At 39.0% G+C, this 26,716-nt stretch overlaps 1 protein-coding gene across 3 annotated transcripts in view; it reads left to right on the forward strand.

The window, feature by feature from the left end:
• Positions 1-26,716, forward strand: part of NEK11 (NIMA related kinase 11) — a 272,127-nt gene that overhangs the window by 102,890 nt on the left and 142,521 nt on the right. For all 3 annotated transcript variants that reach the window (XM_051962721.1, XM_051962722.1, XM_051962723.1), the window contains exons 7-12: positions 8,388-8,537; positions 8,636-8,714; positions 10,010-10,095; positions 16,356-16,475; positions 17,821-17,914; positions 22,934-23,114. In XM_051962721.1, the coding sequence (XP_051818681.1) occupies positions 8,388-8,537; positions 8,636-8,714; positions 10,010-10,095; positions 16,356-16,475; positions 17,821-17,914; positions 22,934-23,114 (710 nt within the window). The remainder of the gene's footprint in view (positions 1-8,387; positions 8,538-8,635; positions 8,715-10,009; positions 10,096-16,355; positions 16,476-17,820; positions 17,915-22,933; positions 23,115-26,716) is intronic.

The following is a 26,716-nucleotide window of genomic DNA, read 5'->3' on the forward strand; positions in this document are numbered from 1 at the left end:
GAGTCATAGATCTCAGGGTCATGGGCAAAGCTGTGGTGCTTGAAGCTGTAGGAGAAACTGAGGAAAGACAGACAGACAGACAAAGACAGACACACAGAGACAGAAATGGAGACAGAGAGAGAGTCAGAGAGACAAAGAGAAGCAAAGACAGAGAGAAGAGAGCAAAGGATACAATCTTGGAAAACAAACACATTGGAGGGGAAGAAGGAAGATGAGGAATCAGTAAATGAGTTTGTGTGCCCGGAGAACATTTGCCCAGTTTAAATAAATACTCTAACATCGTGGGACCCAAAGAAAACAAAGCCATAAACTTCCTATTCTTTAGAAAATGTCCTAAAATTTGGGGAGCTTCATTCTAATATGTTTAGTACATAATTCTGTGATTATATCATTTTGTATAAGCCAGTGATGTTTTGATAATTTCAAAAACAGCCACTCTAATGAAAATTTCTAAAAGCATATTAAAAAACCAAACCTTCCCCTGTTAGGATATATAGCGTGTATTATAAAGAGTGTCAGTTTTTCTAACAGAAACATACAGAATATGTACTTGAGGTTGGAGTTTGTTTTTAACTAAAAATCAGTTTTAATTTCTATTCATTAATAGTCACTTCCAAGAGAAGAACCAAAAGTTATAGAATATGATAAAGAATGCCGTATGGATTTGCCCCCTTTAGAGCACAAAATATGTAATTCCTGGTACACCAATTAAAGACAATTGTACATAAGTAAAAATAGTTTAAACTTCTCATTAAATTTAAAATCTATTCCAATAAACTTTGTCAGTCCCTTAAGGCTAAAAACACAGTCGCTGGCAACATCTGCTCATTTCAGGAGTAGGAGAAAAAAAAGCAAACAACATAAGTAGGAGACTTGGGTGCTTGGGGAGACGGGTTACGAGGGGAGTTCAACCTAGACCTTATCCCACATGTCAGTAGATCTGTGCTTCCATCCCTAAAGGCCTATGTCCAACAGTGAAGGCGCCTGCCCTCTCGGGAGTCCATCCTTGCCTGGCTAGACTGTGACCTGTCCAGTCTCCTTGCAGAGCCCCCGTAGGGATCGATGCACTGAGCTAGGGACTCCCTCTTATTCCTTGTACATCCTGTATCAGTGAGGCACAGGGACCGCCTATCAGTTATTCTTGGCGTTTGCTGTGTCAGTGATCTACATCTCCTCAGCCTTCTGTTTCTCTGATGATGTCCTTTATTCTGCTTCTTTGCAATTTTTCATTTGTAACATGTTACACCCTTTGTGTACATGGCCTTTTGGATGATCTGCAGTTTCACTTCTCAAGACTGTAAAATCCCATGAAAATCTAGAACTTAGTTATTTTCTCCTCAAGAACTTTAGAATCATCACTGTTCCCCCATTGCATTTTGCCTAGAAAGTCCGGGTTAGGAGACCTAGGTGTGACTACAGTGGCCCATTATAAGTCCTGTCTAAATTGAATTCTGTATATTCTTTTACATAATTTGAATGGAATAAGCTTCAAACCCTGACTTCCCACCCTATATTGTCACAGCTGGTAGCCTGTCCCCAACATCATGATATCATTGATCCTCTTGGAAAATGAAGGATGAAGAACAAAATTTCCCCATCCTTCCTCCAGCTGAGTCTTAATTCAGTAATTGGCTACTGGGAAATCATTTCCTGATAAGTCACTAGTTTAACTCTGAATTCAGGGAAAAAAAGTACAGATGTTAGCTGAGATGAATTGTTGCCTCTTAGAAGCAATTAAACATATACTTATCATGTGAAGGTATGATGAGGAAGTAAGAGGAAGGAGATAACTGTTTTTTTTTTTTTTTAAAACAATGCCTCAATTTAAATCATTTTAAATCACTAAATGAGCAGTGGCTTGAGGTCAAACTCAAATAGAAGCAGGAACCACTAAAAAAAAAAAAAAAACAACAACACATGTTAACATTCCCTTTGTTCTATTGCATTTTTCTTTATTGTGTTAGATATTTCCCAATGATACTTTGTTCAGGTTCAGGCCTCCTGTTTGACCTCTGGGATTATCGAAAGAGAGCTGGCCTTTACAGTCCTCAAGACCCTCAAAATCCTGACTTTGACACTTGAATATTAGCTGCTTCATGCTGGGCAAATCACTTCTTCAGTGCCTCAGGCAGCTCTTCTAGACAGAGGCATTGAAGCTCTTCATCAATAAAGGGAATTTCCATATCAAGAGTTCCCCATATCAATGAAATCCTAGGTTTAAACAGAAAAAATTCATTAAGCATATATTTGTCAAAATTATTCACGATCTGGGTTTTTCTAATGAATGATAAGGATATTCCAGTTTCCTACTTTGCTACTCCTCCATTAACAGTAGGTGTGTACTTGAATTTGTTCTTCCAGTCACGATAATGTGTTTGCATGGGTCATATTTGTGAAGCATTTGAAGGTTACAGTATGGACCCAGGAACGGGATCCATGTTAGATCTATTTGGAAGTCACATTAGGTCGATCCTAATATCGGAGGTCTGAAGGTCAGCTAGTCTAATTTCCTCATTTTACAGAGAAGTAAACTGAGGCCCAGAGAGGTGAAGTCACTTGCCCAGGATTCAAATTTAGTCCTTTTCAGCCCAAATTCATTGCTCTCTCCATTATGCCACAGCATTCATGTAACTAGAGTAACAATTATGAGCATTATTGCATCCTTGTATTGAATGTGCCTCTGAGAGCTGTGATAGTTGAATGTAAATTCAGTGAGTGCTTGACGTCATTCTAGAGAGTAGTTTATACTGGGAGGTCCTAAATATTTTAGTATTTCAAAGAATAGCAGAAGGATCTGAATATGGAGGACACTATCCCCAAAAAACCTAGGTAAAACTATCATTTTGTTCTTGACAAGATATAAATGAATTGGGGCAAAGAGCCAGAGAGCATTTGAAAGAAATGCAAAATAAAAAAAAAAAACTAAAAACTCTCAAATACCTTTCATAATAATTTTATGTGGTGATTTTTTGTGTAATTTTCAGCTTAGATTTTTTTCTTTTAAAGTAGTTCTCATTGTAAGGTTGTGGCTTAAAGAAATAGTTTCTATTTGAACCAATGCTATATATTTGTTCATTGTGGATAAAAGTTTTTTCCCTTCCAATGTTAATAACATTTTATAGTGACATTTAATCATTGCATTTAAAAAAATCATAGCAAGAAAAACACATTCCTCCTGTCCTTGGCCAGTTTCTTTATAAATAACATTTTTGGTATATGCTAGAATTTCTTTAACATCGACTGTTTAAAATCAATTCAATAGCATTTCATATAAAGTGCCTTCTCTTGCCTGCTATTCATAACTCTGACAATCTGTACCATGAAGATGGTTTATCTTTGCCATCTAGTTCTAGATTTCTATGCTTCCTATCCCCATGATAATGTTGGACTGTTTATACAAAATTTCAGTCATTTATGTAATGGTGTTTTTAAATATAAAAGCAAACATTCTTTCTTATTACTTTCCAACATAAATTCATTCCCTTTATCTTTATAATGATCAATCTTGCCTAGGACATTTCCACGTAAAAGTCCCAAATTTAGACTTTGTGGAGCTAGGGATAAACACATATTGACTTTCTGATTGTAATTTGGATTCTCTGTCACCAGGATGCTGCTGCAACCTATACTGTGTCCTTGAGGTCTGAACAGATAGGGTTCCCATAGATGTCACCTAAAATATATTGTACTTTTCCACCCAATTATGCTTTTTCTGTAAAGATTGAAAATGTATTTTATCACCTTAGCAAAGGAGTCTGCTCCTCATGACCTGATCCTAAATGCTATTTTCTTCTAGCAAATCCCAGGTTTATTTGCTCTTATTTCATTTTGTTTCTACCTGCTACTATGTTTCCTTCTAGGATCAAGCATCCTAACTCCTGCCCCAATTTATAGAATTTCCCCCCTCCCTTGCAGAAACACATTCCCCTGCTTTCTTATACTGAATATTAAAGCATTTTATTACAAAGCATGACAAAATCAATCAATTACTCAAAAAAAGGTGGGGAAGTTCTATCAGTCAGTCTCAGTATTCTGTATATTCACTTTTCAATCATTCAATTTCAGTATTTACCCCCTGAAAACCGGGTTAGAGAACCAGCTCTTTTTCCACTTTCCTTCTTTTGGGCTAATCTCTTATTTTTTGATCTAAAGTTCAGAGTCAGACCACTAGATGAGTTTCCATTTCAAGCCAGTCTATTTTGTATTTTCTCTTGTATGTTTCTGATATATATATATATATATATATATATATATATGTTGTCTCTCCCATGTAAACTCATATGATATTATACCTACTATAGTAATTGGTGAAATAATGAGAATGCATATTAGCCTTTATGAATTTCTTTACATTTAACTCTGATCCTTAGAGCAAAACCACAAGTTAGGTAGTAGGAGTATTAAAATGTCCTGGTCTAGTCTTGAGATGGGAGTTCTTGCAGAGCACTAACATATGCTGTTGGTGCTCTCTGGGAGCTCCAAGTGATCAGGCAGGAGTAGAGACCAAACCTATCAAGAAGTAAAGTTTATTATTTTTTTTCCCTTAAAGATAGATAAAGTTTTGGAAGAACAAGGAGGGAAAAAACAACATATTAGAAATATGGGAAGTGCCACTAATAACAATAATGGAGTTAATCTGTCTCACGATAGTCCCTTTGCATGGGGAGCTGATGAAGTTCTAGAATAGTTGTTCCCATCCCTATCTTTAAAAAAGACAACTCTTGAAATTGGAATTAGGCAGGATTTGAGCAAAATAAACAATATGTGTGGTTGTCTTTATGCTTGCCAAGACCTCTGATATCTAAAATTTTAGTTTGATCTGTATGCTTTCTGTTTTATTTTAAAGATAGCACAATACTCCCTTTAAGCACATTTCATTTTTCTTTTTTCAATTAACAAAAACTTAATTTCTTCCTCTCTTACCTCCTTTCCTCATTTAAAAAGAAAGGAAGAAAGAAGCTCTCATAATAAATATGCATAGTCAAGAAAATAGATTCCTGTAGTGGCCACATCTGAAAAGTACATGTGTCCTTCTGTATCCTGAGTACGTCATCCTTTCTCTGAGATGAGGAACATGTGTAATTGTGAATATTTTGGATCATTGTCAATTCAATTCAAAAATATATATATAACAAACCATATGAATGATTACTGATGTCATAAACTAAATTTTTCACAATAGGGTTTTCTTTATTCTTTTTTGTTCCTATGTCTTCCCTATTTGTGCTGTTTTTATTTTTCACTTTTGTGAGAGTGACAAATACAGTGTCTTAAACATGATAAATACTTAATAAATGTCAATGTAATAGGCTTTGAGATAAAAGGAGTCTGCAGGCAGGAGAAAGGATTCATAGCCTGGTTTCATGGGTTTCTAGAAGATATACTATCAAGGAGATAGTGTTGTTTTCTTTCTATCTTGGAAAAGACTTGGAGATTGTTTCTTGGGGATTTTTTATAATTTTTTATTTCCTCTCAAATTACAGATAAAACAATTTTTAATTTTTGTTCTGCTTTTTTAAGTTTTGAATTCCCAATTCTATGCCTTTCATCCTCTCCTCCTCCCTCCCTGAGACAGTAAGCAGTCTGGTGGAGGTTATATATGTGTAATCATATAAAACATTTCTATATTGGTCATTTTATGGAAGAAAACAAAAAAAAAGAAGGAAAAAAGGAAGGAAACAAGGAAGGAAGGAAAATAGTTTGTTTCAGTCTGTATTCAGATACCATCAGTTCTTTTTCTCAAAGCGGATAGCATTTTTCATCATGAATTCTTTGGGATTATCTTGGATCATTGTTCATTGTACAATGTTGCTGCGACTATGTACAATGTTCTCCTGGTTCTGCTTACTTCACTTAATATCAGTTCATTTAAGACTTTTCAAAATGCACACAAAAGTAATTTTCAACATTCATCCTTGTAAGACCTTGTGTTCCATATTTTTCTCCCTCCCTCCCCCCCTCACCTAAGCAGCAAGTAATCCATTATAGATTAAATATTTGCAATTCTTCTAAACATATTTCTATGTTATAGAAATATATATTATTTATTGTCTATTGTCTGGGGAAAAGGGCTTTGGAATACAACATGACCAAGCACCCTGCTTCTCCTCATGGCCTTCGTGGACTCTAGGATTCCTCCCTACACCAAACTCAGTATTAATATTCCTATAAAGATCAATGCTTTCAATGATTTTCCAGCCTGAAATGCAGCTTTTTAAAAGCAAAAAACCAAGCAAAATAAAAAAAAGAAAATTAAAAAAATCTTTCTCCCCAATTTTATTATAATGCCCAAGAAAAATCAGATCAAATGGGAAAAATGAGAAAAAAAAAACAAGCAAACAACAATAACATCAAAAAGGTGAAAATACTATGCTTTGATCCACATTCAGTCCCCATTATCCTCTCTCTGGATTTCTAATAACTTTTTAGTAGAATTTCTGGGGTTCTCTAAGTATACCATCATATCATCAGCAAAGAGTGATAATTTGGTTTCCTCATTACCTACTCTAATTCCTTTAATCTCTTTTTCAACTCTTATTACCAAAGCTAGCATTTCTAATACAATATTGAATAGTAATGGTGATAGTGAGCAACCTTGATTCTCTCTGGATTCAGATGGCTCTCTTCATCACACGTCTATTGGAGTTAGTCTGAATTATCTCATTATTGAAAAGAGTCAAGTTTTAGAGAGTCTTTCATGAGAAATGTTTGAATTCAAAATAGGAATTTTGGAAGTGAGACATGGTGGTGGAAGAAATTTGGGTTTAGAGGAGATGATCAGTGATTGAATCCAGGTTCCATGGAGGCAGCTGGGGACTTCATCCCCATGCTAGAGCAACAGCAGTGTTTGATGCATCTGATTTTTCATCAGTAGAGAATTTGGGCAGTTAGTAAACTGCCACTTAAAGCTCTCCTTTTCCAGTTCCTACTGTGGATTATCAAGTGAGATGTTTATAAAGCACTTCTGAGCACAGTGCTTGTTCTTTCTCTCTTTCTTCTGCCCAAGAAGATGTTCTGTTTTTCCTTTGGCATAGGATAAAATGAGTTTGATTTGCTTTCTGGGATAGGATTTGGAGGTTGGATCAAACATTCTCATTCACCACTTTTCTCCTTGCCCTTACAAAGAAAGACCTCTGCAGGTGTGGAGTCAGAGAGGGTGACTAGTAAGTATTGATGTCTTATGGGAAGAAAAAAAGGCATGGCTGGACTTACCTAATAATTGAAAGTAGAGTCCAGAGGGAGGAATTCTTCATTTTCTACCTTCAGATTTCTACCTGAACTCATATCAGAGGGAGATCAAATTAGATTGTACTGAATCTTACAAACACAAATTTCTAAGCAAATCTACTGAAAAATTACAATATTATAGTAGCAATATAGACCAGATCTCTTTAAGAAGATTTTCTTATGGCTCAGACATATTCTCTTTCAGAGTTACTTCAAAATTGTATTCTGGACTTTCATACTCAAAATAGATTCTTTTTTTAATAGAATGATTTCATCACTGCCAGGAAATCTAAATGAGAAAATTCCCTTCAGCAATACAAATGAGCCCTTCTATAACTTATAATCTTAGAAAACTTTTTCCTGAGAGCACCAACAAGTTAATTCACTGTCCACAACCACTCAGGCACCTTGATTTTTCTGACTCCAAAGCCAGTTCTTTACTCCTTATCCCCAGCTGCAGCTCAGAGGACCATTCAGACATCCAGTTGCCCATACAGGTGGCTATCTGCTGGTGAGAAGGATGGAGGATGTCATAATGTTATTATGATGTTATTAATGTTATTAATAGCTAGCATATGTGTGTGTGTATATGTGTATATGTTCTCTCATTTGATTTTCCTAACAGCCCCGTGAGGTAGGTACTATTATTGTTATTCCTTATTCTACAGCCAAAGAAGTGAGGGCTGAGAGGTAAGTGATTTGCCAACAGTCCCACGCCTCATAAGTGTTTGGGGCAAGATTTGGATTCCAGTCTTTCTGACTCCAAATCCCGCTTTTCCATGCACCAACCCCCTCCTCCCCCCACAAGTGTCTTAGTAAAGAACGCTGCTTTCTCTCCAGTGAAAAAGCAAAGTTGAAGGTTCTAAATGTTTAGAACTCTCTGCCCTATCAGAGCTGCCTCAGACTGACAAGATGCTCGTGCATATTTTTTCTCTAGTTCCATCTTTGTCCAAGATTAGCTTCTCTTGCCCACTCCACTTCTGTCTCTGCAGCCAGAGAAGGGACCATTGTGGAGTTAGGGTTTTCCATTAGGCAGGGAAAATACAGGGAGCTGCTTCTCTGCCATGCTCTAATGGGCTTGTGATTGTGGGTGATAAATGCATCTGGAGTCACACCTTTCCCCACGCCTCCATTTAAAATCTGTGCCTTTGTTCTTCTAGGTCACTGGCATGCATTCTGTATGAGCTGTGCTGCATGAATCATGCATTCACTGGTCACAATTTCTTATCCATTGTTTTAAAAATCGTTGAAGGTGACACACCTTTTCTTCCTGCTAGATACCCAGCAGAGCTGAATTCCATCATGCAAAGGTAGACGAAATACAAGTTTTCTTCACCCGTATGATTTTGGCTTTGCAATCCTATTTCGGTCTTTTGAAAAAAAATGTTTTTCTTTTTAAATATTACAGCATGTTGAACAAGAGTCCTTCATTGAGACCGTCAGCATTAGAAATTTTAAAAATCCCTTACATCGATGAGCAACTGCAGGTATTTATGTGAAAAAGATTCAGAGGAGCTCTCATTAGCATTTAAATAAGAATCATATGCCTTGAAGAGATGCTTTTGGGAACAAGATACATTAGGATTCACTGGGAATAAAAGAAATGAGATTAAAAAGTAGGGAAAGACTTCTCAGATGCTACCTCAAATGTTCACTGGGACTATTTGGGTCTGACCTGTGGCAGAGCGTTCCGAGCTCCTATTGGAGCGATGAGCCACAGTCGGACACTCCGCAGCTGGTCTCTAACACAGTGGTGCCATTTGGGTCTTCTTTGAGAAGGAAGGATAGTTTGAGGGTTGGACAACCAGCCCCCAACCAGGAGAGATCCCGGGTGTAGCCCTTGTTGCAGTCAAGGTTTAAGTTTTGCACACAAGCCAAAAGGTCATCTTGGATGTCATGGGTTTTAGTGTTTTTACCAAAACGCTCAGTGAATATAGGTCTAGAAAGATAAGAGTATACTGAAAAGAGTGCTGGTGGGGACTGTTCCTTTTTTTTTTTTTTTTTTGGTCTTCCATTTCCCAGCTTCTAGCATAATGCCTTCATATAGTTCACTCAAGGTGCCAAGTAAATGTTTATTGATCTGAATGTAATCTTGCCTTTTTATTAAAGATCGTCGTGATCCTTCTAATAAACGAGGTGAATTTATTTGAGAATGTAAGAAGCTTCTTGAGGACAGGAACTATTTTTGTTTTTGTTTTTTTGTATCCCAAGTATATTTAGTATAATGTCTGATATATGATAAGTACTTAATAAGGATTTATTGGTTGGTTTATGCTATTTCTGTATAGATGGCACACTAGATGGTAAGCTGCCTTTATTAAGATGGTGAGAAGGAAGCCAATTATTCACTGTTTTAGGAGTATTTTGGTCCTTACTCTTCGAGGTTAGAGTCTGTCTCTTTTATTTGACCTAAGTGGATCTCAGAGAGATCATTTGTCTTCCAAAAACTTTTACTGCATTCTGTCTCTTCAACAAGATGATGCCCATGGACTTTGATGGATGAAATGCAGTTTTTAAGGGGTGGAGGGAAGGGCAGTGAAATTATCAGCTGATATCTTATTTGACCATGTTGTCTGAGATACACCCCTTCATTAAAAAAGGAGAAAAAAGTGAATAGTCATTTCATTCCCAGGCTTTTACTTTGGTTAATGATGCATTATTAGGCTATGGATAGTTTGAGGGTTGGAGGTGAAGTAGATGAAAATGTCATATGACAATTTTGTGCCTTTTTGTCCTTCAAGAAAGATCATTAACTTTGTCAGGACTACTGTTCTTTTTACAGCGCATGATGTGTAAATATACCAGCATGACCATGGACGATAAGAATTTGAACTGTCAGACAAAATCAGATCATCTCATTAATGTCATGTGAGTAAATTGGTATTTTGCTTTTAAAAAGCTGCATTTCAGGATGGAAGATCATTGAGAGCATTGATCTTTATAGGAATATTAATACTGAGTTTGGTGTAGGGAGGAATCCTAGAGTCCATGAAGGCCATGAGGAGAAACAGGAGTGGCTTGGTCCTGTTGTATTCCAAAGCCCTTTTCCCTAGTGGAAACAAGTGGAAATCATACAAGCTTATAAACCAAAACACAGACCAGCCATCTGCTACTATTCTCTTGCAAAAAATATTGAGAAATTAATACCCAAAGCATTTAGTGATATTTATACTCATGTGCCTTCCATATGGGAAATACAAATGACTTTCATTTATTGTTCGCTTAATTTAAAACTGACAAAGTATTATTCATACATCTCCTTTGGGAAAAAAATCCCTGTGTGAATCAATGGAAAATTAAGAAAAAATATTGCCCTAAGATACAAATACCCACTAGAGAATGAGTGGTTTTCAAAGTCTTTAGTTATGACTCGTTGTAGATTTCTACCTTATGTCACCCCAGCTTCCTGCTTTATTGAGAGAATAGCTGGTCCTATGATTTCACAAATCTAGTCTTTTTGCCATGTGATAGCCTTTCCAAGCTTAAAGACTTTTAAAGAAGGCTCTCCCCTCCTCAGCCTCTCCACCCAAATCCATTCTTCCATTGCTATTGCTTCAGCCTCTCCTTATCTGCTATGATCTCAAGACCTCTCACTATCCCTCCTCCTCCTCTGAACCAAAGAATCCTAGAATTTCAAAAGTGAAAGAGTTCCATCTCTAATACAACTGACAATCAGTCACTCTTGTTGTCAAGCTTCTCAGTGCCCTTCCTAACACATGGCTCTGAGAACCTATAACCATAGCCCCCATTTATTCTGACCAGACTATTATTCTGCCTACAGTATCCTTCTAAGTGTATTTACTTTCTCTGCCACATAATAATAATTTTGCCCTATTTGGGGCATGCAGTCCACTAAAACCTGCAAATCTTTTTTCATATCGACTGTTCTTTCTGTCTTCTCCATGTTAGACTTATAATGCTGTTTTAAATGCAATGTAAGACTTAACATTTATCCTAATTAAATTTTTGCCTCATTAGATCTGGTCCCAACCTGTAGCCTGCCAAGATCTTTTTGGCTCTGGACTCTGATTTCCAACATGGTAGCTGTCCTTGGTGGCTTTGGGCCAATTTCAGATCTGATGAGCATGTTGTCTGTGGCTTTATCCAAGCTCTATCCTGTTTTATTTACATGCTTGGAGTGATCATCAGCATTTTATATTGATAAAGCACTTTGTGTTGTGCTTGGTACCCAGTAGGCACTTAATAAATCTTCCCTTCCCCTTCCCTATTAATATTGATGTTCTAGCCTATGTGAGTGAAAACAGACAAGGAGCCCAGAGAGAATCCATCTTTTCATATTATGGATGAGGAAACTGAAGTCATTCTCAGTCTTCTTCTTTCCCTGATTCCCTCTTTTTATTGTGAGAAAATTAAAAAATCTTTCTCCCCAATCTTAATAGTTGTTTTTATGTAGCATTTTACTTTGCAACACAGAATATTATTTAGAACTTCAATGACCATGTAGTTAAAACTTTTCTACGTATGAGAACACTAAGGGGGGCCAGGAAGGTTGAGTGGTTTGCTTGTGATTGCCCAGTGAACTTAGTAACAGCACTTGTATTATTATGATTATGAACTTTCTTGCTCCTCTGTCGAGTTCCATCCCATTCTAGCAAGTATGCCATTAGATACCATTAGGTATCTAATGGATCAATAACATCAGCCTGTGAGGCTTTGGGATACTAAGGGCAGTTCAGGTTTGCCTTTAAAGAGACATATTAGGAGACAGCTGCATAGGTTTATACCATAAAGCCCATTTTTCTCTGACCAGCCATCGGGTCCATCAAGTCACTCAGTGCATACTCAGAATGACTAATTCAGTCAAAGGCTTTCCTAGAAACACAGTAACTGCTCATTTAGTAGTAATTTCTTTAACATGCATAACACTGTCCTCGTGGGAAGGATTTAGACAGTATTATATTCAGGGAGAGTATTTGAATTATGGCCATTTGACCATGAAAGTATTTTGTATTGTTTGCATATAAAACATTCATGCTTTCTAAGAAAATCTGTATGAGCAAGGGATTGAGGCCAGTTAAAGTAAGATAAGTAAGAACTAGAAAAATTTTGTACTCAAGTTAGGTATTTACAGACAGAAGCAGAGAAAAGACACCTGCTTCTGTTGCTTTAATGAAAATTTGAGGATTTTTTTTTCTGAATCATCTGAGTAATTTTTTCCATTTCAGTTCATGGACTCAGTGCTTTTATATATAGACTGGAAAACTATCTAGTCTTATGTATAAAGTCTGGGGAGTTAAATACTTGACCTACCAGTAACTCCCCTTAAGGTGACATTGAATTTAACTTTCCTGCCCTTAGACTAGCTCTAGATTTGGATTCTGATTCCTTTACTCACCTGAGGGGATGTTTTTAAGACTTCTCCAGAAATAAATCTATTTGATTAGATCTATATTTATAAAGGAAAAGTATAACTTAGACAAATCAAATCCAAACGTAGTTCTCAAATTTCATTTTTTCTCCCCTGTCATTCTTCTATCAGTCATGAAGACCCATTTAAGATTTCTTTTCTCTCTATATGGCCCATGATATTTTAATTTTAAAAAAGTTACCTATTGAGCGCTAGTGGAAAAGCAAACCAAGACCCTCCTAATTTTTATTTCTAAATTTTGGGTTAGTTTCATGATAGTGGTGTAAGTGTAAATTTTAAGGCAACAAAGGGAATTTTTCTTTTCCTAAATTTAAAAAAAAATTTTTATTTATTTATTTAACATTTTTTCCTACATTCAAAATAAAAAAAAATTTTACATTGTAAAAAATTTTGAGTTCTAGGTTCTCTCCCTTATCCCCACCCACAATTAAAAAATCATGTGTGAAATTATACAAAATATTTCCGTAAAACTCAAGTTGTGAGAGAAAACACAGCTCTCTCACCCTAATGAAAGTAAAAACCCTCAAGAAAAAATAATTTGAGAGAAAGACTGCTTCAATCTGTATTCAGACACACTCTATTCTTTCTCTAGATATGGATAGGATTTTTCATCATAAATGATTTTTCATCATTCCTCCTTCAGAGAAGTCATGGATGATTGTAACTGAGAACAGTAAAGTTATCTACAGCTGTTCATCCCAGAACATTGCTATTATTTTGTATATAGTACATTTCACTTTGCTTATGTTATTGGAGGACTTTCCAGGTTTTTCTGAAAGCATCCTGTTCATCATTTCCTACAGAACAATAATGTTTCATCACAAGCACATACCACAGTTTATTGAGCCATTCCCCAATTGATGAGCATCCCCTCAATTTCTAATACCAAAGGCAATTTTTTCCCAGGACTTCCTATTTCAGCACACTCTCCACATGAAAGCCTTCCCTATTTACCTTGAGTTGTCTTTTCTTAATTCTCTGGACTTTGGTCTCTCCATCTAAGGGTTAATTATTTTTTTCACCAGAAGTCAGAGGGATCATTTATTAAAAATCAAACTTTTAAAATTAAAACCAATATTTGGATAGTTATATACTTTTTTTAAAAAAACAAGCAAAGTGTCCCTGTCCTCTATTGCTTATCTGTTAAATTCTTTTTAATAAAATTTAATAATAGATTTTTATTTTCAAAATGCCTGGAAAGATAGTTTTCAACATTCACCTTTGCAAAACTGTAGGTTCCAAATTTTTCTTCCTCCCTCCCCACCTCCCACCTCCACTACACAGTCAGTAATCTAAAATAGGTTAAACATGTGCAGTTCTTCTAAACATATTTCCACATTTATCAGGCTGCACAAGAAAAATCAGATCAAAAAAGGAAAAAAATTAAGGAAGAAAAAAAGCAAGTAAACAGCAAAAAAGGTGAAAATGCTGTGTTGTGATCCACATTCAGTCCTGATGCTCCTTTCTCTACATGCAGATGGTTCTTTCCATCACAAGTCTATTGGAATTGGCCTGAATCACCTTATTGCTGAAAAGAGCTAAGGTGAAATTCTCGTGTTGGGTTCCAGAGATCTTTTAGGGATGTGAAAAGAGAAGGCCCATTTAGATAAATAGAAATAAGATTTTCTATTCACATGAAAGTAAGTCTGTGTAGGCTAGGGCTGAGCCCCATTTTCTTGGGTTTGCCTTAGAGAAAACAATAATGGACCAAAGTCCATACAAATATTTGCCTGGAGTAGAGGCTGAGGTTAGTCTAGGACTAATGAAACTATGTGTCCATATAAATGGCCATGTTTCCATAAAGATATATCATATAAGGCTCCTTATCCCAAAATATCTTCCCCACAGGCCTATTAAAATCTGAAGTTAGTTTGATGATTAAAGACAGGAAACTAAGACCTGGAAGGTACTTTAGAGGCCATCTGGTCCTGGGACAGCAGGAATATAGCAGTATGGTACAGATTTTGGATCCTATCTCAGAATGTTGTTTGTAAATGCATAAAATAAAATCTATAGGATTAAAGGAAATTCATTATATTGAAACAGTTATTAGAATATAAAATAATTTTTAAAATGTTTAGATAAACTGCTTTAAAATATAATTGGGAAAATATAATACTATATTAGAAAAAAGCAAACAAAAACAATTTTATAGACCCAGGGCTAAGAGAGTACTGAATGATTTGTGGAGAGCTTCATAGACCATCAGATCCAAAGCTGGAACATCAATTCCTGCCTTTGGGATGACTATTAAAAAAATCTCAGATACTTAGAGCTGGAATGGGCCAGAGGGATCTAGTTCAGCTCCCCTATTTTATAGGTGAGAAAACTTGAGGTTAGAGAGGCTGTGCATGGAACAAGTGGCAGAACAGGGCCTTCTGGCCCCAAATCCAGTTCTCCCTGAAGTCCTTTTCCCTCCCCTAAATCTAGGAGAAACCAATTCTCCCTCAAACTCTAAAGCCTGGTTTTCCGAGAGTGGCCATAATCCCTGCCTGCTTTTATCAGCCTCAACAGGGGATGTTGGTCAGTCCTAGAACAGTGGTAAGGCAGGAGCTCTGTAGTCAGGACACAGGTGGGGGGGAAATAGAAATCCCTGGACAATTTGGATGCACTGCTCACATAAGAGAGTTGTAATGGGAATGAATGGTCCTATAGCCCCTCTTGTTGGGGTTTTTCCCCCTTCTCTGACTGCTCTTTGCACCCCCTTTCCCTCCTTTTTAGTTTTCTTTCCCATTATATTCATATGTTAATAATAGAGATGTCCCTATATTTCTACCATGTTTAAGATATATTGGACTATATGCCATCTAGGGGAGGGCGTGGGGAAAGTGGGGGGGTATTGGAACACAAGGTTTTGCAAGGGCTAATGTTGAAGACCTGCCTATGCATATGTTTTGAAAAACAAAAAAAACTTTAACAAAAAATGATATGTCTCTAATTGTATGGAGTAGCGAGGTGACACAAGATAGAGCACTCAAATCTGGCCTCAGATCCTTCCTAGCTGTGTGACCCCAGGCAAGTCTCACCTCACCCTGTTTGCCTCAGTTTCCTCATCTGTAAAATGAGCTGGAGAAGGAAATAACCGACCCCTCCAATATCTCTGCCAGAAAACCCCAAATAGAGTCATAGTCAGATTGAGAAACCACTGAATGCACCACATGTGACACAAGATCTTACCTTAAGTAGATTCAATCATTCGATCACATACGGTCCATGAATTGCCTTGTTATCTGTGGATTCTGCTTATTCAGAAGGCTAAAATAGTCATTGTAATAGACACCAAGCTATGTTCAGCTACCTTTTCCCCATCCCAAGTGCCTCGTGCATCACAAAATGGGTAAAAGAAATATTAGAATTCCTTGGAGTCTTATGATGGAAATAGCCCAGGGTCTCCAAAAGCATAACTACCAGACATCTCATGTATTCCCCTGCTGAATGATGAGCCTCTAAACTGTGAAATGATGAATTACAGAAACTAGTCATTAACAACAAAATAAGCAAGTATTTGGATAGTTCACATAATTTGCTTTTAAATAAAAGTCTAATTTAAAAATGATTGCCTGTTCGCTGCCATCCTGGTCGGCTCATTACCTGACGCCACGATTTTTGCCTTGACGTTCTTGATCTGTTTCAGCTCTCTGTAATGTAAAGATGCTAATGTAAAATATTTGTTTATTTTTTCCTACCGCATTTGGCCTGGCAATGTGGGTATATTGTGGGGGCCTTTTATTATTTATAGGCAGAGAAAGATCCATCTACAAACCCTGCGGGAGCTGTCTGAAGTGCAGAAAATGACTCCCCGAGAGAGAATGAGACTAAGGAAGCTCCACGCAGCTGATGAGAAAGAAAAGAAGCTGAAGTAAGAGCCCTTGTCCGTAACTGTCCCCGTTATCCCAATCTGTAAGCTTCGTCCTGCCAGAAAAATCAGAAGGAGCATGATTTATAGTCTAGCAGCAGGCGTACCACTCCCTGTTAAGTGAAGGGTTGGCTAATAGGCCCCTTCTAATCAAATCCAATCAGAGCCTAACTAGAATGATGCAGCCAGAACCTTTTCCCAGGTGGGCTTGGAGGATCTGCTAATAAGTAGTAGTTATAAGACTGCTTTATTTATATCTCAGGCCCCCCAGCTTATACCTCTTACATTGGTAGGGGGGAAGGCCAGCTCCTGGAGAGATGGTCAGATTGTAGGGGACTAAATGGGCTCACTGCTACTCAGCTGCCCCTTTCTGGAATTCCTTGAAGCTTTCCAATAACGTGTAACAGAGCTCTAGAGAGCTGCCAGCCGCCATATCCTCTGGGGTGTGAATATACCATAACTCATCTTCCCAGAGAAGAATGTCTTTGTATAAAATGGTTGATTTAAACAAGAAGAGGAAGAAGTTGAAAGGGAGATATGAAACCGTTCAAAAAGCATGTGTTCAGGCCCTGCCGAGAGTTCCCCTGCTCGGAGGCAATGATTGTAGGGAAAGTTCCATTTCTGACCGGCCTTGGACCGGCCATTATTCAGAAGCTGTCCAAGCATTTGGGAATTATCTCAGTCCTTAACTTCAGCCTTGCCGACCGGGATAGATCACTGCCATTGATCGCTTCTGGCAATGGGAGATGGGTGAGCAAGGTAAAGAGAGGGAAGGAAATTCATCCCCACACCTTTCGCTCCTTGTCAGTCTCCCTGGCAAAGTGATTTAGGAAAGAGACGCTGCTGCCGCCGGCTGAAAGGGAGCTTAGGAAGGACCTGCCAGTTTCATTTATTGGGGCCACTCATTCTGTCCAGCCCAGGATTATTGAGCGAAGGATATATTCCTCACAAAAAAGGGAAAAAAGAGAGAAAGAGGAAAGAGAAAATGTCTTTGTAGAATGGGGTAAAACAGGAGGCCCTTTGTTCTTAGTTTTATATTGTTATAAGAATTTGAAATTGTTGAGCATTTTTGCCAGCATCTTGTGTGTGTGTGTGTGTGTGTGTGTGTGTGTGTATGTGTGTGTGTCCCACTTTTAGAGGTAAAGGGGTAAAGAACATTTTAAGATTTTCACAGCATCATCAGGAATGCCACTAGATGTCAGGAGGGAGGGAAGTTTGGTCCAGGACCCCGGCTCCTTTGGCAGCCAGAAATCTCCCCTCCCAGAGGGGAGAAGAACAGCTTTGGCCTTTATAGTGCTGAGGCAGTTTTTACCCACATATAATTCTGGGTACACTCCCTTGTTTGCAGGAAGTTGGCTGAAGAAAAATACGAGGAGAACACCAAGCGAATGCAAGAACTGCGATCCCGGCAACCTCCGCCCTCGAGGGCAGACGCTCCGTATGTAAGTCTCCTTGAATTTTCCTCCATATTCTGGTTCTCCTGGGTGCAGAGGCCCCTTTCTTATCAGGATGGGGATCCTTTATCATGGTGGGGGCGGCTGTTAGAGCCCAAAGACAGCATTCTGGGATGGGGGACACGGGGTTGCTCATCACCTTCTGAGAATGATGATCATGGGGTGATTCGAGGAGGTCACGTTAGGTGTTTTCCTCTTGCCTTGGCTGACCAGGGGTCTTAAGGTTTCCATATTCTGAAAAGGCAGGATGTGCCTCAAATGACCACCAGGGTCTCTTCTGGCTCTTAGAATCTGCCTCATTTTCCTTCATTTTGAGATAGAGACTGGAGCTCTCTGTTCTCCATGGCCTCTCCTCACTCACCAGAGTCAGTTATGAGTTCATGTGTGAGACGTGTACTCTCTGCCTCCTGCCTGGGATTAGAGGTGTGGAAACACAAGAATACCCAGCTGAATCCCCCGTGTCTTGGAAGCAATGGATTCTAAATGCATTGTACATGGTTGGGGAACCATACACAGGAAATTGGATTCTCCTAGAGAGCATAAACCGCAAGTTCCCATCATGAGTAAGTCAGAGAATCCGAAGTATAGGGATGGTGGGATCCCTTTCAGGTCAGGGAGTCATGAATCTTTATCAATCATAGGTAGTGGTCTTCAGCTAATACATCCCCCAATGGTCTTTAGCTAATACATTCCCCCAGTGGTCTTTAGTTAATACATTCCCCCAGTGGTTTTTAGTTAATACATTCTCCCAGTGGTCTTCAGCTAATACATCCCTCCAGTGGTCTTCAGCTAATACACCCCCCCCAGTGGTTTTTAGCTAATACATCTCCACAGTGGTCTTCAGCTAATACATCCCCCCAGTGGTCTTCTGCTAATACATCCCCCCAGTGGTTTTTAGCTAATACATCCCCCAGTGGTCTTCAGCTAATATACCCCCCCCAGTGGTTTTTAGCTAATACACCCCTCCCAGTGGTTTTTAGCTAATACATTCCCCCAGTGGTCTTCAGCTAATACATCCCCCCAGCTCTAGGTGAAAGGATTGAGCAATTTATTCCTAAATGTCCCTTAGGGCAAAGACACAAACACATAAATTTCTTGAGATTGGAAACTGGAAAGCAGAAACGTAGAATGCTCTACTTAATACCTCGTTCTTGAAGTAACTCTGTGGCAACTAAAAATCCATTTAATACTATAAACTTAAACAGTGGTGGTGTCTGATCACTTATTTTGTTTTCCAAGTCCCTTATTTATCTTATCAGAAGAAGACAAATATTTTATGTTTTTGTTTCTGGGTAAAATCATAATTTAGGAGAGAAGATTTCTATGAGATCAATACCTACCACTGTCATATATGTATGTGTGTACACACATGTATATATACATATACATGTATGTGTGTATATTATATTATTATGTCTATATTTCTATCTTTCTGAGTTTCTGTGTGTCTTTCTGTCTGTTTCTTTCCATGTATCTGTCATCTATCTATCTACTTGTATCAGTTAATCTATCTGTCCGTGCATTTGTCTATCTATCATCTACCTACTTATTTGCCTATCTATCTCCACTGTGGACACTAATTATTGCTCTAGGCTATATAATATAATGATTTGTTAACTGGCTTTTTGAAGCTATAAGCGTTTGCCCTTTCATTAAATGGCCTCAGCCTACTGTGCTTTGTGAATTGTGACCACTTTTTTGGAGTTTGTCCATCTCTATTCTCGGCTGCCTAAAGCAATCCCTTTCCTCTCTTCCAATTTGCTACATTTAATCTATAATGTGCTCATAAAAGAGATAGCTAAATTCCCTAGAATTCTATCTAAAGTAAGATCAAATGGTCTTTGAATAAGGCCCCGAGGGAGTGAGTAAGGTATGTATGCTTTACTGAATGGTCTCTGTGAAACTAGATATGTTTTATGTTTCCTTCCTGGTTTTTGGCCATCTTTTGGATGGGTTCAAATTGTAGGGAGCTGAATTCTGGGTAGGCAGGTTGTTATTGCAACTATCTGACTGCATGGTTGAACAGAACAAGTCATAGCTAAAAGAAACAGGCTGTTCCAGTCAATAACATGCTGGATCTAGAGTAGGGGTCCCCAAACTTTTTAAATTGGGGGCTAGTTCACTGTCTCTCAGACTGTTGGAGGGCCAGACTATAGTAAAAACAAAACCTTTGTTTTGTGGGCCTTTAAATAAAGAAAGTTCATAGCCCTGGGTGAGGGGGATAAACGTCCTCAGTTGCTGCATTTGGCCCGTGGGCCATTGTTTGAGGATCCCTGATCTAGAGCTTTAAGAAATCACGACATATATAGATGACTGATCTTTAATTTGGGGTTCCAGATCCCAGACCCCTAAAGAGTCCATGGAAAGATTTCAGGGGGTTATAAAATTGGATAGGAAAAAATACGTTTACATATTTCCTAACTTCTGGTTTCTTTGTAGTTCTTTATGTTTAATTTATGCTTTTACAAACATTATTGTGAAGAGTCCATAAGCTTTAGCAGACTTCCCAAGGGGTCTGTGACATACAAAAGGGTTAAGAACCCCAGGAAGATTAGGTCCCGAAGAGACCAAGAGGGAGCAGACTTTCTTATGGTCTATGTAGAAATCCTCCCTTTCCCCAAATGAAACTCTGAGAGATTGAAGGAAAAAAGGGCTGTCAAAGGGAAAATTCTTTATTCTTTCCATTAAAAACAATGAATGATCGGAGGAAGAGATAGCAGGTTAAATGAAATGGAAGAAAGGCAGTGGGAGGCCCCATGCATTGTCCTCAGACCAAAGGGTTTTAAACTTCTTTGAAAAAGCACAATTTGAGATAGAGAAAGAAATTGTGCAATAAGGAGGAAAAATGGTTCAATCTAAGGAGACAGAATGAAGAAAAGGAAGATAAGGAAGGGGAGGAGAAGGGGGAGGACAGAATGTGGCTTCATTTCTTCAGTGTCCCTTTGGGCTCCTCTCTTGTTCCATCCCCTTGCCTGCCCTGTCCAGATAGTTTTTTTTATTTTTAAAGCAGTTTTTGATATTGTTTTTTCCAGAAGCAGCAGCCTGTGCATCCTTGAGCAGAACCGACTCTCGGGCCTGCTTTCTCTGAAGGGTCTGACCTAGTCGGCAGTTGGGGAGAGCTCCCCAAGGCTGGCTCTAGGGGAGCAGCTCAGTCCTCTGGGGGTGGGTTTCTATACCTCACTGTCAAGGCTTTGACTTTGCCCATCAGCCTCTGCTTGGCTCAGACTGGGCTTTGAAACCCTGAAAACTGAGTAGGACACAGAGTTGGGTCGGGAAAGCTCTCTGGGGAGGGGCAGGGACCACTGAGATAATTGGGGAAGGGGTGGCAGGTGCCGCCTGGCAGGACCCAGATCAGCTCCGAGCCCTGGTCTTCTCGGCTCTGTTCTCCCCTCCTTGGGGACCAACCATTCTTTTCTTTTACATTTTACATCATTATGGCCATCGCTTTCTCTTCCAAATGTATCTGTCCTCCCTCTTCTACCCAAGTAGCTGAATACAAAGATTTATTGCCTGTGGGAACTTGGGCAAATCACTCGTTTTCTCACTTGTAAAACGAAGGGGTCAGTGGCCGGGTGAAGTCCAGCCCAGCTGTAGAGCTGTGATCCTAGGAGAAGGAAAAAGGAGCCCCCCCAAAAAACATGGCCAGTGCCCGTTTGTTTCCCATCCTCTCGAAGGAGGAGTAGTGGGCAAAGACCCTTCAAGCCTGCTAGGAGCACATTCCCCTACATGTATAACATCCAGAGGCGAGTTAGCATTTGTTAGGCACTTACTGTATACTGTGCTCAGTCCCGGGGAGGAAAGGGAGGCACACAGATGTCTCTGCCTCCTGGGAGGTCACAATACAGAGAAACAACCAGGTCTGCGGACGCATCCAACTTTCCCCGTAATATGTGGATTGTAAGCGCGTCTCCCTAGGAGGTGGGTAACCTCTCATGGTCCACATGTTGATATCGCACATCGGGGACTGCATGAGTGACCAAGTGTTGGAGAAGGACAGATTACATGGAGACCCTCTTTCCTCTCGCAAAGGGGCTGCGGCCGGAACAAAGCTGGAGGCGGTTCCCCCACGCTCCCAGGAGTGACCCCCGCAGCGTTTGGGAGACCCCGGCTTTCAGGCACTCTTTGCCGGGAACAGAAGTGCTCTCTCCGCAGCATCTCCCTTTGTTCTTAAAAGTGCTCTTGGAGCAGCTTTGAATCTTTGAAATTTGGGGCCCGCCGGCTTCCCCCGCACCTGGAGACAGTCACGGCCCACAGCACGCCCCCCTTTCAGAAGCCGCGTGAGGGCCGTCTCCCAAATGCCAGCGCGGCCGGGCGCTGCTGCGGTTCGTTTATTCATTTAAGAAGATTAGTTTGAACTTTCCCTTCTGCTCTTAGGAAGGAGCAGCTCTCGGAGTATCTCCCCTTGACAGCTTTTATTTATATTTGTGCGCGCGTGTGGGTTTGCCAAAAGAAAGTAGGTCAATTCCGCACTAGCCCCCGGACTGTCGTGAGAACCCTTTTGATCACTTGAAAGACTAATTGAAAGCCCAGGTTTCTTTCTAGAGCTTTGGGGATCTGGTTCCCCCCAAATACTTCGCTTTCCGTTAGCTCTAGGATTACATCGTTCTTCCCTCGGGAGACCTCGGCTCAGAGGCTCAGAAGTGTCCGAGCCGGAGGGCATCTTCGAGCACCCAGGCTCAACGCCTCTGTTTGAACAGGAGGAAACTGAGTCTCCTGGAGGGTGAGACGGGCAGAAAGTCATGTACTAGTTAGTGAGAGCTGCCATTACATCAGTCACCAGCCCTCCCTCCTCAAATTCTAATTCTCTTTCCTTGATAGGATCTTGCCTTCTGGGAGTTTAAATACTTCGTATTTTTAATACCTTTATCAATAGGGAGGCTGGTGGGAGGGCCGGGATGTCTGTTTCTTTCTAAGCAGTTTCCAAGACCAGAAAAAATGACCGGCCTTATAATCTTGATGTTTTCTTTTAAATTAGTTGCTAATTAAATCCCCTCCTGTTCCCCCAAGGAATCTGATGAACAGGCTTCAAGACCTTTGACTGCATCTGAGCCAAGTGGAGAGGAGGAGACACCAGCAGAGCTGTCCCTGCCTCCCGCTCAGCCAATGACCTCCTGGGGCTCTGCACGACAGGAACCAAGTCAGGAGGCAGCTTCAGACAGTCTATCTGCGTGTGAACTAGAGAATCATGGTAAGAATGAATCATTTTATTGGCATCCTAAGATCGTATTTTAGAACTGGAAGGGACCTCACATCCAACTACCCCATTTTACAGATGAGGAAACTTGTCAAGGTTTCTGCAGTCAGGGCCTGATTCCAAGCCTGGCACCTTATTTATTTATTCTTTCATGTATTTGTTTGTTTATTTAAGTTTAATTGTGGTAAGTTTATTTCTTTTTGATATACATTGATTTATGAATCATGTTGGGAAAGAAAAATCAGAGCAAAAAGAAAAAACCATAGGAGAGAGAAAAAAGCAGAGAAAAGAAGTGAACATAGCATGTGTTGATTTGTGGTACCCTATATATTAATCCGTGCTACCCTCACCAGTCAGAAACTACAAACACTTTGTTGGCTTGATGGCCTTGGAAAAGCTGTTTCTTCAACATGATTTTATCTTCCCAGAGAAACTGTGTGATGAGTAATGTGAATTCAATTTATTATCAGTGGGGGAAAGTGTGGTTAAAAAGAACAGCAGAGATTTCAGTCAGACTCGTTTCTTTTTTTATATTAACTTTCTTTTTATTTATTTTTAATGAGCATGATTTATCTTCTCTCCCTTCTACCTTCTTGATCCCCCCAAAAAAAGAAAAAAAAGAAAGGAAAAAGAAAAAAATCCTTGTAACAAATCACAATGTTTTGCAAAACAAAATGCTTGTGTCTTTTGAAATTCATTTTTAGGAAGTTATTATTACTGTCCAAATTATTCTCCAGGTTCTGTTCAATTCATTCCTATTGGTTCACATGGCTCTTCCCAGGCTTCTAAGAGATTATCCTTTTCATCATTTCAACAATAGTATCCCATTGCATTCATATGCCACCATTTGTTCAGCCAATCTCCATAAGTTGAGCTATTTTTATCATAGATGATCCTCTATCTTCTCCCCACTGATAACAGATTGAGGGCCAATCTCATTGTCAGGCTCAAATCTTGTTTCTGACATGGACTGGCAGTGTGACCTCCAAACTGACTTGCATTGGTGGGGGGTGACTATGTATATGTCAGTTTATCTCTCTAGTCTTGGTTTTCTCATCTGCAAAGGAAGGACTTGGACTTGCTGCCTTCTAAAGCCTCTGCATTCTAGGTCTGGATTGTTCAGGTCAAATCATTCACATGGGAGGCCCTTTCCTCGTTTGGCTTTGGCTAGGTAATCTCAGCCTGCTCATGTTTTTGGTCAAAGGTGCTGATCTCTTCTTCAGCTATAAGGAGACTAAAATGGGAAGACCATTGGGTGGCAATTTGTGGCTTCCCAAAATGATGTCTCAGGAAAGTAATCTTGAAAGATGTATGACTGATGTACAAATATGTGCATTGAGTAGAGTCTTGGAACTTTCCTAGGTATTTTCTGGGGGTTGCTCTATCTAACATATTATTTATATTTCTTTTCCAAAATGAAATCTCAGGTCAGGAACACTGGCTAGTGATCTGCTCCCTTTTAGAATCCAGCATTGAAAAGGTAACAGAATTCCATGGGAAGCTGATGTGATGGACTTGGGCTCTCTTGGAGGGTCTACTCTTTGTGGCCATATGCAGAAAGTCACTTGCTAGATCATGGTTGGTTGTCATTGTTCAACCTTCACTCTTGAATAGAACTGATGTGTCTTGGCTTGAGTATGAATTGGATAGGAGGAGGGCAGAGATTTGCAAAGTCTGATCTTCTCCTTCACTGAGATGTTAAAGAATAAGTTGATAGTTCTAGGTATTAGCCATGGAAGGGCCAACCATCATCTTGGCATTTCTCCCATCTGTCTACCCACACCAAAACTGCAGTCATCCTGGGCTAGCTCCGTATCATCTCTTGCTCCAGACTAGACAGTAACCTCCTGCCTCTGGTCTTTTTCTTTTCCAGTCCATCCTTCACCCAGGTGTTTAATGGATATTCTTAAAGTACAGGGCTGACCATGTTACTTCTCTCCAACTTTAAGACAAAATACACGTTTCTCTGTCATTTAAAGCTTTCCACAGTCTGTTTTTCTTTCTTTTTTTTTTTTCATTTATGCACATCCTTATTAAGGGCATTTTAAAAATTAAAGCTTCTTATTTACAAAATATATACATGGGTAATTTTTCCCTTGCAAAGCCTTTGGTTCCAAATTATCCCCTTCTTCACTCCACCTCCTCTTCTAGATGGCAGATAGTTTAATACATGTTAAATATGTTAAAATACATGTTAAATCCATTATATATACATATTTGTACAGTTATCTTGCTGCAAAAAAATCAAATCAAGAAGGAAGAAAAAAACAGAAAGAAAACATAATTCACTTACATTATCTAATTATATAATGTAAGTGAACAACAACAGAAAGAATGAGAATGCTATGCTGTGGTCCATCCAGCTCCTACAGTCCTCTCTCTGGGTGTAGATGGCTCTCTTTATTATTGAACAATTGGAATTGATCTGAATCATCTCATTGTTGAAGGAAGCTGCGTCCATCAGAATTGATCGTCGTATAATCTTGTGGTTGTTCTTCCACAGTCTTTCTAGGCTGCTTACCATTATTCTGTTTCACCTATCAGACATTCTAACTAAATTGTCTTTTCCACACAGGATAGTGATTTCCCACTGCTATTTCTTTTCATGGGCTGTACCTAAGCCTGAATTACTTTCTAATGCTCATCAACTCTGACCCTTACAATCTCTAACTTCTCTTGAAACTCAGCTCGAATGCCAACTTCCCTTCTGAGACCCATCCTGATTCCCCCAGGTGTAAGTTCCTCTCCCCTAGAAATGACTATATATGTATATTTCTACTTTTCTGTGGATGGGTTGTTTCTCTCAATTGAACATAAGCTTCCTGAAGGCACAGAATGTTTTTTTTTCCTTTTTATATCCCTAGTACCTAGTTTAGCACTTAGTACACACTTACTAAACCCTATTTCAATTGAATCAAATCCTTTACCATTTAGGATTAAGTATAATTCTAGAATCAGGAGATTAAGCTAGTTGATATTTGATGGTCATTCGGATCCTTATTTGTGACTGTATTTCAGTGGCTTTTTAATGTATGATAGTAAATGACAAGTTGTTTGCCCTGTTGGCTTTTGTCTCCAGATACCAATACAGTAATTACTGAGTTTGAGAGAAATAAATTGTCAAAAGGAATATTTATTAACTCAAGGGAAATCTGTCAACTCTTTGTTTCTGCTGACTTTTCTTCAACAAAAATACCACATTTAACTGAATGAAACTAAGATAAATTAGAATTATAATGACGTTAAGGAATCCATGCAGTTGATCAGGATGAGAATAGAATTTGTTGGAAATGAAATAGAAAACAATTTTTCTTTTTAAGAATTATAAAGTTGGAGTAATAAATGCCAAGTCTGTAAGTCTTAATTTAATTATGAGCATTCAGCTCATCCATTACTAAAGTCTGGGGAAGAAAACCCAACAATTTGGTTTGATAGTTAATTAGAATGATGAACAGTTACAAGTTTATGGATGATTGCGTATCTCAAGCTTGAAATGAGGCTTCTGCAAGCTAGGGAAATCCACAGCAGTTAATTGACTTCCACATATCCCCTGCCTTTTGGGAAGGTTATTCTCCAACTTGCTAGTCTGCTCAAGG

The sequence above is a fragment of the Antechinus flavipes genome, chromosome 5 (genome assembly GCF_016432865.1).
Source record: "Antechinus flavipes isolate AdamAnt ecotype Samford, QLD, Australia chromosome 5, AdamAnt_v2, whole genome shotgun sequence".
NCBI lineage: Eukaryota > Metazoa > Chordata > Mammalia > Dasyuromorphia > Dasyuridae > Antechinus > Antechinus flavipes.